Here is a 12955-nt window from a genome sequence, read left to right on the forward strand (position 1 = left end):
ACACTCTCCCCCCCATCCATCCATCATCACCCATCCATCCATCCATCCATCCATCCATCCCTTGTCCATCCTATCCATCCTTCCACCCATCCATCCAACACTCTTCCACCCTTCCACCCATTCATCTATCATCACTCTTCCATCCATCCATCCTTCTATCTATTGAACATGCTTCCACCCATTAACCCACCATCACTCTTTCATCCATCTGTTTTTCCATTTATTCATCATTCTTCCATTCACCATCACTTGTTCATCCTTCTATCCATTCATCCACCCAACCAACATCCATCCATCCATTCATCCATCATTGCTCTTTCATCCATCCATCCACTCTTCCATTCAACACTTTCATCCATTGATCCATCCATCACTCTTTCATCCATCCATCCACTCATCCATCCACTCCTCCATCCACTCATCCATCATTGCTCTTTCATCCATCCATCCACTCCTCCATCCAACACTCTTCCATCCACTCATTCATCATTGCTCTTTCATCCATCCATCCACTCCTCCATCCAACACTCTTCCATCCACTCATTCATCATTGCTCTTTCATCCATCCATCCACTCCTCCATCCAACACTCTTCCATCCATTCATCCATGACTCTTCCATCTATCCATCTACCCATCCATTCATCCAACACTTTACCATCCAGTCATCCATCATTGCTCTTTCATCTATCCATCCATCCACCCTTCCATCCATCCATCCATCACTCTTCCATCCTTCCATCTATTCAGCCACCCTTTTGTCCACTTACCCATCCATCCTTCTAGCCATCTTTCATCTAACCACCCATCCATCTACTCACCCACCTATTTGCCCAAGGAACCATCTATCCACCCTCTCACCCACCCACCATACACCAATCCATCCATGAAACCATCTATCCATTCACTTCCGGCCCATGCATTGAGGGGTGAGCAAAAATTGCCACAGTCCCTGCTTTCGAGAGGTGTCCAGTCAAGTGGAGGAACTGCCATCAGACAATGATGTCCTTCAAACAGCACTGTAAAAGTGCTATGAATAAAACATTAAAGAAACTCTGAGAGAAATAGGGCGGAATTGCCTAGGCCTGGGGGGTAAGGAAGACCTTCTTGAGGACGTCGTATGTGGCTAAGATGTGCAGGGTGTCCGGGGTCTAGGAGTCATGGTGTGCTGAGTGCCGAGTAGGTGGGCTAGCTTTCACCTACTGGCACGGCATGGGCAATATTGGTTTCTCCCTCCTGCTGGGTATTTTGGTTCCTTTCCCCCAGTTTCTTTTTCTTATAAACTGCAGTCTTTGATGGTGTTTGTGACAATTACTACTTGTTTCTCCTAGATTCTGTCCTAGAGGTATCTTTCAGAAAGGAAATGGGAAATTCAGAGCGTTGAGGGGAGAAAAGGGCTGGGTAGCTTCTGGCACATGCTACAATGCCTTTCCACACATGTGGAGTAAGTTCGCAGCCTTGGCAGCAAAAGGCTGGCATGCCCGCCACTCACGACCCTGCCAAGGGTCTTGCTCAGTGTTTGTATTTATGTTGGCATGTGATAATACTTTCAAGCTGTTTTAATTCATTAATTTTTTAGAGATTTTTTTTTTTCCTGTAGGGTACATGTGCTCACCAGAGAGACAGAAAACGAGAAGTCACTCCCCAGGGGGGATGGCCACGCTGCAATCCCTTCTCCTCCATTCTCCTCTTGGAATCTTGGGCACGCACGCACACGCACCTGGTGTCAGTTTCAAGCTGCCATGTTGGAGACTTGAACTGTGGTCAACCAAGTGGGAATCCAGTGACATAACCATAATGCCATCTACTGGTTCCTGTTTTAATTTATTTATTTTTATTGCTTTTAAAGAATTATTTAATTTAATTTCATATTTATTATTATTATTGGTTTTTATTTGACTACAGAGAGAAAGGGAAAGTGAGAAAGCAAGTTGCCAGGTCTTGGACTTGAACCTCAGTCGACCATGTAAGAGTCCAGTGCTTTAGCCACCATGACGCCTGCTGGCCCCTCAAGTTACTTTAATTTAAATGTCTGTAATTGCCAGTAAAGATTGCGTGTGTTTCCATGCTGTGGTTTACTGTAGGTTTCCTTATATGTAAATGAGCTATTCCTTTTTTTCAAACTTTTTTTTTTTTGGAGAGGTTTTTGCTATAGAGCGCGTGCGCTCGCCAGACAGACAGAGAGAGACAAAGAGACAGAAAGCGAGAAATCACCCCTCAGGGGGGATGGCCATGCCACAGTCCCTTCTCCACCATTCTCCTCTTGGAATTTTGGGCATGCACGCACATGTGCCCAAATGTGAGTTTTAAGTCGCTGTGTCCGGGACCCGAACCATGGCAGACTAAGTTGGAGTCCAGCGTCTTAACCACTACACCATTTGTTGGCCCTCCATTAGAGACTTTTAAAAGGAAATTAATCATTTCCACATTGGGCGTTTCAAAGTTTGTTTCGGCTCTCATCGGCTTCCAACATGCAAACAGCCCAGCCCATCCTCTGGCCTGGCCTTAGCTCCTGACCAGGTGTGAACGTCGCGGTTATTCCAGAACTCTGTCAGCCCCTTCCTGGCATTTCTGGGTTTCCCTGTTCCTTTCTGGTGTGACACCATCAAAGCCACACAGCTCGACAAAGACAGGATGTTCATTCACCAGCTGCCCCATCGGGCAACCATCTGGCGGCTTTGGAAGAGCACTGACGAGCCAGGGCAGTGGCTTTGGCCAGGCCAGACTTGGCTTCCCTTTTGTTCTTTAAAGAGCATCCAAGCAGCCCAGACCATGCGCTGTGGCCTCTGGAACCTTCCTTATCCAAACACCGACAAAAGCCCAGGGAGCCAGTCACTGCCAGCGGGAAATAAACACGGGCTTCTCTGCAGTTCCCTGATTCCTGCAGTGGGTTCCGGCAGCCTGGGAGCCATGGCTGGTGGGCCAGGAACAGGCAGGACTGGTCCCCACTTAAAATACCGATGAGCTGGAACCAGCAGGTGGCACTGGATTCCCGTATGACTGACCATGGTTTGAGTCTTGGGCATGGCAGCTTGAAAATCATGCTGGGCTCATGCGTGGGCGTGCCCAAAGTCCCAGGAGGAGAATAGAGGAGACGGGATTGTGGTGTGGCCATGCCCTCAGTGGGTGGACTTCTCACTTTCCCTCTCTTGGTCTCTCTCTGGCAAGTGCATGCACCCTATAGCAAAAACCTTAAAAAAATAATAATACAGAGGCCAGCAGATGGCGTAATGGCTACATCGCTGGACTCCCATGTAGTCGACCGCGGTTCGAGTCCCGGACCCGGTGGCTTAAACTCACGCCGGGCGCGTGTGCATGTGTGCCAAGATCCTGAGAGGAGAACGGAGGAGAAGGGATTGCGGTGTGGCCATCCCCCCGGGGGGATTTCTCACTTTCTATCTCTCTGTCTCTGTGTCTTTCTGGTGAGCGCACACGCCCTACAGCAACATCTTCTCCAAAAGTAAAAATAATAAAAATAGCACAGGAGGCCAGTAGGTCACATAGTGGTTACAGCACTGGACTCTCACATGGCTGACCACAGTTCGAGTCCTAGACCCAGCAGCTAGACCCAGCAGCTTGAAAATTACGGTGAGCACATGTGCGTGCGTGCCGAAATCCTAGGAGAAAAATGGAGAAGGGAGTGCGGCATGGCTGTCCCACCTGGTGGGTGATTTCTCACTTCCCTCTCTGCTTCTCTCCAGTGAGCGCATGTACCCTATGACAAAGACTAAACTAATAATAATAATAATAATAATAATATTGATGAGCTGGCTGATGGAAGAAGCGAAGTACAAACACACGAAGGACAGGGTGGCACTGGGATGAACACCGAACGTGTCCCCTGCTGGCCCGACGCCCTGCTGTGTTACCACGAGAGGCTACCACTGTCACCTGTGCCCTGGTGGGATGGTTACTCGGTTGCTGCAGCCACAATGCCGGCTAAGTCCAGGAACCTTTCTGGCCATGTGTCATACCAGCAAAGCACTCCCCCCCCTCCCTAATAGGGTGCATACGCTGGCTGGAGAGAGACAGAGAGACAGAAAGAGAAGGTAAGAAATTCTCCCACCCCACCCTGCCAGGGCCAGCAGGTCAGTGTGGTGGGGAAGGTGCTGGATTCCTACATGGCCGACCGTGGTTGGAGTCCTGGACCTGGTGGCTTGAAAAGTTCGTCAGCTGCTTACATGTACGCCTGCTCCAAATCCCAAGTGGAGAAGGGAGGAGAAGGGATTGTGGCATGGCCATCCCCCCGGGAGTGATTTCTTTCTTTGCTTTTTTTTTTTTTTGGAGAGGTTTTTTTCGCTATAGGGCGCGTGCGCTCACCAGACAGACAGAGAGAGACAGAGAGACAGAAAGTGAGAAATCACCCCCTGGGGGGATGGCCACGCTGCAATCCCTTCTCCTCCATTCTCCTCTCGGGATCTTGGGCACGCAAGCACACGCGCCCGGCGTGAGTTTAAGTCACCGGGTCCGGGACGCGAACCGCGGTCGCCTACGTGGGAGTCCAGCGACATAGCCATTACGCGAACTGCTGGTTCCCATGATTTCTTACTTTCTCTCTCACTGTCTCTGTGTCTCTCTTGGACACGCACAAGCACCTTATGGCAAAAACCTTAAACAAACAAACAAAAAAGAAATCACCCCCTAGGGGAGATAGCCACGCTGCAATCCCTTCTCCTCCATTCTCCTGTAGGGATTTTGGGCACGCACGCACATGGGCCCTTCACGCCACCGGGTCGAGATTTGAACCGTGCAGTCCGACTAGGGGGACCCAACTGCCTTAACCTTCACACCACTTGGCTGGGCCAATTTTTGTTTTGAAATGTACTATTGGGCACATGTGCTCTCTGGAGAGAGAGAGACAGAGAGATAAGGAAAGTGGAAAGGCAACCCCCAGGGAGGATGGCCACACAGTCATCCCTTAGACCTCCATTCTCCTCTTGGAATTTTGCACACATGCCCACATGCTCCGGGAATTGCTTTGATTTTTAAATTGTTTAATATTATTTTCTTTTCTGGTGGGGAGAGGTTTTTGCTACAGGGTGCGTGCGTTTGCCAGAAAGACAGAGAGAGAAAGAGAGACAGAAAGCGAGAAATCACCCCCCAGAGGGGATGGCCACACCGCAATCCCTTCTCCTCTATTCTCCTCTCGGGATCTTGGGCACGCACGCACACGCACCCGGTGTGAGTTTAAGCCACCAGGTCCGGGACTCAAACCGCGGTTGACTACGTGGGAGTCCAGTGATATAGCCACTATGCCACCTGCTGGTCCCAATATTTATTATTATTATTATTATTATTCTTTTAAGTTGACCATAGAGTGACAAAGAGAGAGAGGGAGAGTGAGAAAGCAAGCCTCCAGATCCAGGACTCAAACCAAGGTCAGCCATATAGGAGTCCAGTACCCTAACCATCATGCCACCCCAGCTGGCCCCACATGGAGACTTTTTCAAGGGACCAGATTCAGGGCTCGAACCACGGTTGGCCTTGTGGAATCCACACCTTTATCACCACGCTACCGGCTGGCCCACCAAGCATCTATTTAATGCCCATCCTTGTCTAATATTCAGAACCAAAAATGGCGGCTCCAGTCCACTGGAAACCTGGCAAGACAAGACACTCACCTCTGGCTCCTGAGTCATTGCTCCTGAATGCTAGTCCCCTCTGGTCCCCTCTCCTCTCTCGTACAGTTGAGAAAGATTGTGGCTTCACAGGCTGGAGGTTAAGGAGTAACCCCCCTCTAAGGTACTTGCCTTTGAAATTCACTTGAATTATTAAAAACCCCCACCTGCTTTGGGGAAGTCCAAGTCGTCTTTATGACTCAAGCGATGCTGAAATTTCATTTTCTCTTCTGATTCTAACCCAAAGAGCCAAGAAGTGGAAAAGCAACAGTACCTTGTGTTCGTCCCCTCATACGCAAAACACAATGATCATTGCTAAGCACCACGCCACCCTCGGCACAGGTGGCAGGACCACGCACAGCAAAGAACTCAGAGGTGCCAACTATTTTTGCTTTTAGACTTACACCAAAGAACTCCAAGCCACTGGATTCTTGGAATTATTTGTTTACTTTTATTTATTAATTATTATTATTTCTATTTTTAGAGAAATTTTTGCTATCTCTCGCTAGAGAGATAGAGAGATAGAGAGAGAGAGATAGATAGAGAGACAGAAAGCAAGAAATCACCCCCTGGGGGGATGGCCACGCCACAATCTCTTATCCTCCATTTTCCTCTCAGGATCTTGGGTACACACGCACATGTGCCCGGAGTAAGTTTTAAGCTTCCAGGTCTGGGACTCGAACCGCAGTCAGCTATGTGGGGGTCCAGCAATGAAATCATCTGCTGATCCCAAGTCATTATTATTTTTTAATTTGCTATAGGGTATGTGTGCTCACCAGAGACAGAGTGGGTAGAAGTGAGAAATCATCCCCTAGAGGAAATGGCCATGCCACAATCCCTTCTCCTCCATTCTCCTCTTGGGATCTTGGGCACACACGCACACGCGCCCAGCGTGAGTTTAAACCACCGGGTCCGGGACTTGAACCGCATTCAGCATGGGAGTCCAGCGACATAGCCATTACGCTAAATGCTGGTCCCCTTTTTTTCCTTTTTTATTTTGTTGCTATAGGGTGTGTGCACTCACAAGAGAGAGGGAGAGAGAGAATGGGAAAGTGAGAAATCATCCTCCCAGGGGGACACCTATGCCACGGTCCCTTCTTCTCCACTCTTCCTTCAGGATCTTGGGCATGCACACACATGTGCCCAGCGTGATTTTCAAGCCACCAGGTCTGGGATTTGAACCACTCAGTCAGCCATGTGGGATCCAATGCCTTAACCTCTGTACCACCCGCTGGCCTGAGTCATCACTTGTTAGAACGAGGTAAACTCATCTAACGTTCATCATTTACAACTTCAAGAAAGGACATGTTCGAAAGAAATGGTTAAAAGGATGACACAGTTAACCAGTTTGGGAAAAAAGCCAGGGACACCTCGAGAAACTCTCTGAAACCCAGATTTCTGAGCCCACCCCATGAAGCAGCGACTACCCACCGTTTTCCCCAGATAGCTGCCGGGCAAGGTACTGGCTTCGATGAAGTATTTCCGGAGGAGATGCTTGCTGGGGTCAGGGCTGTCCAGCAAGATATAGGAGCAGAAAAAGGCGCCATGACGGAGCAGGAATATGGCAATGTCTTCATTCTCTGCGGGGACAACCATGGAAAGAAAGCTCAGGGCGTTTGGAGGTAGCAGGTGTCCCCAGACATCCAAGGGGTGGAGCCCAGGATGTGGAAAGGAAACCGAAAGGGTGCTTGGCCACTTCCCTCGACCCATCAAGTTCCCGTGAGCAGGAGATGCTTTGTAGGACTTTGCCCTTTTGACTGAGTCACGGAACGGTCCCGTTGGCCACAGCTGGTCCCTGTCCCTGAAATCCCCTCGTAGAGGGGCATGACATGGGAACCACGGAGGGTGCAGATGTTTTGAGAAAGAGAGAGAAACAGAAGCTGCGAAAGTCTCCCCGCAATGGGACATGGGAGACACCTCCAGAGAGCGGGGCAGGGACGCCAGGGTGGCACCCACCTGACTTCATGGCCGTGTAGAGTGGCAAACGCTCGATGACCGGAAACTCATTGTTCCTGACCGCGTAGCTCTCCGGGTCTGCCCCGTGTGTCAGGACCAGGAGCTTCACGACTCCCAGGTGGCCCCTCTGGCACGCCAAGGCCAGCATCCAGTTCAGAAGCCGCTGGGGGCTGGGACCTGGAGGGGGACCACAGGACGAAGGGCGAGTGTCGCTGATGGGAAAGAGCGGCTCCCATTCTAGTCTTCCCTTTGGGCGTCAATACGCTGAGGAGTCCCTTTCCAGTGGAGAATCACTTATGCTAGGGGACCAGCAGGTGGCGTGGTGGTTAAGGTGCTGGACACTCCCACATGGCTGACCATGGTTCGAGTCCTGGACCTGGTGGCTTGCTTTCTCACTTTCTCTCTTTTTCTCTCTGGTCAAATTAAAATAAATGATGGCACCAGCAGTTAGCGTACTGGCTATGTCGCTGGATTCCCATGTAGTCGACCACGGTTCGCGTCCCGGACCTGGTGGCTTAGAGCTCACGCCAGGTGCGTGTGCGTGCGTGCCCAAGATCTCGGAAGGAGAATGGAGGAGAAGGGATTGCGGCATGGCCATCCCCCCTGGGGGGTGATTTCTCGCTCTCTGTCTCTCTCTGTCTTTCTGGCGAGTGCACGTGCCCTGTAGCAAAAACCTCTCTCAAATAAATAAATAAATAAATAAAAGTAAAGTGTACATGAAAATAAGACGAGAAAGAATGAAGCCAGTGTTGCAGTATCCTCTGTGGGTAGTGGGGTTCTAAACCCCATTCCCTGCTCTGACCCTACTCCCAGGAAGTATTACACCCAAGAGGAAGGCATCCAAGGCCCAGCAGGTGGCACAGCGGTTAGGGCTTTCGACTCCCACATGGTCAACTGCGGTTGGAGTCCCGGACCCGGTGGCTTGAAAATCACGCTGGGTGTGCGCATGTGTGTGCACAAGATCCCAGGAAAAGCATGAAGGAGAAAGGACTGCAGCATGGCCATGCCTCCTGGGGGGGGGTGATTTTTCAGTCTTCCTCTCACTGTCTCTGTCTCACCCTTTGGCAAGTGGACGAGCCCTATGGCAACCCCCCCTCCCAAAAAAAAAAAAAAAAAAAAAGAAGGAGGCTTTAGATATAGGCAGTTCAGGGTTAAAATATTCTGGCTGTTTAATTTTGGACACACTTATTTCTTTCTTTTTTGTTTTTAGTTTTTGCTATAGGGAGCATGCACACGACAGAGAGAGACAGAGAGAGAAACTGAGAAATTATCCCCCAGGGAGGATGGACACCTGCAATCCCTTCTCCTTCATTCTCCTCGAGTTTTTATGCATACATGTGACACACCTGCTGTGATTTTCAAGCTGCTGGGTCCGGGACTCGAACACACAGCCTTGTGGAATTAAGCCACCTTATCCTCGATGCCACCTGCTGGCCTTGGACAAATTTCTTAACCACTCTCTACCCCAGGGGACCAGTTGGTAAAATGAGAATAATATTCATTTCCCCAAATTTAATATGAGGATTACACAATGTATGTTGAGTGGATCTAAAATCCTAACTCATTGTGTCATGTCATTAGGTAATTAGAGTACGAACACTTTTTTGGCGTTTCTAAATGAACTGCAATATACATCTATTACTTTCATAAGTAATATTATGAATGGCAAGGCTAACGGGTTGATACGGAGAGGCCCGGAAGTCGGGAATAACCCAAGGCCGGTATTGCAGAAACTTCCCATTCCTCTGCAAACTTACTGTCCCTCCCTTGAGCGATAAAAGTAACGTGAGACCTTGAGAAGTTAGACTCCCTGCTTCTCTGCCACTTTCCTTTTTAGGGCAAATCCTGAGCCTCTTTTCCTGATAGGATACTCCTAGCATGCTGAGACTCCCCCTCTCCCAACTTCCCCGTAAAAGACTGTGCCCAACTCTCCAGGGGCTGGAGATTCAGAGTGTTAACACCTCCATGCCCGCCGACGTAATAAACAGTTCTCCTTTCTCTCCTGAGCACCTTGGTGTCTATTTTTCTGCAACAAGATGGCATGGTGGTTAAGAAGCCCGGACTCCCACATGGTCAAATGTGGTTTGAGTCCAGGACCTGGTGGCTTGCTTTTTCACTTTCCCTCTCTCTCTGCCTCTCTCTAGTAAGCACACGTATCCTATGGCATGGTAAAAAAAAAATAATAATAATCATAAGTAAAATTGAATAAATACTTTTTTAAAAGGTGATGCTGCAAAAATGACGATTTTAAAAAGTAATAATAATATGAAAAACTTTGAAGAAAGAAATAGATCTAACTATCCTAAAAACTTTAAGACTTGGGACCTGCAGATGGCGTAACAGTTACATGGCTGGACTCCCATGTAGTCAACCGCAATTCAAGTCCCAGACCTGGCGGATTAAAACTCCCACTAGGCGCATGTGCGTACATGTCCAAAATCCCGAGAGGAGAATGGAGGAGAAGAGATTGCAGCGTGGCCATTGCCCCCGGGGGGGGGGGCGGGGATTTCCTGCTTTCTGTCTCCCTGTCTCTCAAGCAAGCACGCATGCGCTATAGCAAAAATCTCTCTTAAAAACAAACAAAACAAACAAAACTTTAAGACTTACTCCCGGAAAGAACCGCCTACTTAATTCCGGGATGAAATAACACTTAGCACATCGAATGAACAGGGATGGCGTGGGTGGAAGTGTTCCGATATCTTCGAGTTCAAAATAGTGCAGTGTCTCTTGGATCCAGTTGCCATGGAAAAATGACCTCATCTTTTGCATTGACACTTGCCATCTGCATCATGATATTGTCTCATTTCCAGGGGTGGAAAGTCCTTAGGGACTAAAGGACTCCCAAGCTTGGAGAGAGCGACTCCTCTCCATGACAGAATAACGTACGATGAGGAAATAGAGTTCAGGACGGCAAGGATTAAAATTCACCAAATAAGACACCAGGGAACAGTGCCTGAGCTAAAGGCATGCTAGGTAAACGTCCTTCTCTCTCTCTTTTGTTAAAAATAGATTATTTTTTGGTGTAGGGTACATGCGTTCATTGGAGAGACAGAGAGAGACAAAGACAGAAAGCAAGAAATCACCCTCCGGGGGGATGGCCACGCTGCAGTCCCTTCTCCTCCATTCTCCTCTCGGGATTTTGAGCACGCATGCACACGCACCTGGCATGAGTTTGAAGCCTCTGGGTCCAGGACTCAAACCGCGGTTGGCCATGTAGGAGTCCAGGCACGTAACCATTACGCTAACCGCTGGTTCTATCTTCTTCTCTCTTTATTGTTAACCAGATGAATGATTCAGAGTTTTGAACAGCAAATAAGGGCCAGCAGGTGGTGTGAGGATAAGGTAGCTGGATCCTACATGGCCAGCTGTGCAGTTCAAGTCCCAGACTCAGTAGCTTAAAAGCACACTGGGCAGGAACCAGCAGTTAGCGTAATGGCTATGTCGCTGGACTCCCACATAGTCGACTGCAGTTCGCGTCCCGGACCCGGTGGTTTAAACTCACGCCGGGCGCGTGTGCGGAGTGCCCAAGATCCCGAGAGGAGAATGGAGGAGAAGGATTGCGGTGTGACCATCCCCCCTGGGGGGTGATTTCTCGCTTTCTGTCTCTGTGTCTCTGTCTGTCTGTCTGGCGAGCGCACGCGCCCTATAGCAGAAAAAACCCCCCAAAAACAAACAAAACAAAACAAAACAAAAAAACACCACACTGGGCATGGGTGAGTGTGTGCCCCAAATCCTGAAATGAGAATGGAGAAGAAGGGATTGTGGCATGGCCATTCCCCCTGTGGAGTGATTTTGCACTCTCTCTCTGATAAGTACATACCCTCTAGCAAAAATCTAAAAACAAACAAACAAACAAACAAACAAATGAAACATTACGCGGTACACAGCTGACCCCATGGGAAGATTCCAGATTCATGTCCAGAGACCCCTTCTAAATACGCCAGGTACACTTACGCCCATCATCTGGGCTGGCTGAACCTGGGGATGGATTGCAGGGTCACACTCAGTTGGGGGCGCTATTTCTCTGTCTCATTTGTTTATGTAAGAAATAAATGAAAAAAAAAAAAAAAAACTTGAAAAAATGGGGAACTGGGACCAGCAGATGGTGTAATGGCTACGTTGTTGGACTCCCATGTCGTCGACCGCACTTCGAGTCTCAGACCCGGTGGCTTAAACTCACACCGGACGCCTGTGCGGGCGTGCCCGGAATCCCCGAAATCCCGAGAGGAGAATGGAGGAGAAGGGATTGCGGCGTGGCCATCGCCCCTGGGGGGTGATTTCTCGCTTTCTATCTCTCTGTCTCTCTCTCTTTCTGGCGAGCACATGCACCTTATGGGAAAAACCTCTCCAAAGGGGGAAAACAAATGGGGAACTATTTTTTTTTAAAAAAGGAGATTTTTAGGACAGAGAAACTCTTCTATGTTTTGACATTTGTCAATACGTATTTGTCAAAACTCATAGAACATACTACGGAAAGAATAAACCCTATTGAAATCTGTGGACTTCACTTAATAATAACGTATCATTATTGGTTTGTTGGTTGTAACAAGGAAGACCACACTGACGAAATATAGGCAAGGGGGGGAACTCCACGGTAAGGATGCAGATGGGAATTCTTACCGATTTTCAAGAAATCCTATCCATTTTGTGGTAAGTCTAAAACTGCTCTAAAAATCTTGAATTTATTCATTAAATTTGGAAAGCAACGTGGGGGCTAGCAGGTGGTAATGTGGTTAAGGCAATGGCCTCCCACATGGCCGACTGCGGTTCAAAATCTGGACCGGGCAGCTTGCTTTCTCGCTTTCTCTCTCTCTCGCTATCTCTGTCTCTCTCTAGTGAGTGTGCAGGCTCTATAGCAAATTTTTTAAAATAATAATACTAAATAAAATTAAATAGATAATTCTTTAAAGAAAATAAAAAATATAAAGTACTATGGGGGTGGCCAGCAGGTGACATAACAGTTACAATACTGGATTCTCACATAGCTGACTGCTGTTTGAGCCTTGGAACTGTGTCATGGCTCCTCCCAAGGGGTGATTTCTCAGTTTCCCTCCCTCTGCCTCTTTCTGGTGAGCATATGCGCCCTACAGCAACACCTAAAAAACAAACAGACCCCCTCCAAAAAAATGTTGGGGCCAGCTGATGGCATAGTGGTTAAGGCACTGAACTCCCACACGGAACACCATGGTTCAAGTCCCAGATCCAGAGCTTGAAAATCCCACCAGTGAGAGGTGGTGGGGTCAGCAGGTGGCGTGGTGGGTAAGGTGTTGGAGTCCCACATGGAGGACCGTGGTTCAAGTCCCTGACCTGGTGACCAGGCAAGTGTGCATGCCCTAAAATCCTGAGAGGAGAAGGGATTGCGGTGTGGCCATCACCCTGCTGG

General features: G+C 48.8%; 1 protein-coding gene across 2 annotated transcripts in view; it reads right to left on the reverse strand.

Annotated features, from left to right (window-relative positions):
- LRRK1 (leucine rich repeat kinase 1) overlaps nucleotides 1-12955 on the reverse strand; it is a 137709-nt gene that overhangs the window by 80041 nt on the left and 44713 nt on the right. For both annotated transcript variants that reach the window (XM_027766061.1, XM_027766062.1), the window contains 2 exons: nucleotides 7573-7749; nucleotides 7048-7196 (listed from right to left, as the gene is read on the reverse strand). In XM_027766061.1, the coding sequence (XP_027621862.1) occupies nucleotides 7048-7196; nucleotides 7573-7749 (326 nt within the window). The remainder of the gene's footprint in view (nucleotides 1-7047; nucleotides 7197-7572; nucleotides 7750-12955) is intronic.

Source organism: Tupaia chinensis, unplaced genomic scaffold (genome assembly GCF_000334495.1).
Source record: "Tupaia chinensis unplaced genomic scaffold, TupChi_1.0 Scaffold140464_1, whole genome shotgun sequence".
In the NCBI taxonomy this organism is placed as follows: domain Eukaryota; kingdom Metazoa; phylum Chordata; class Mammalia; order Scandentia; family Tupaiidae; genus Tupaia; species Tupaia belangeri.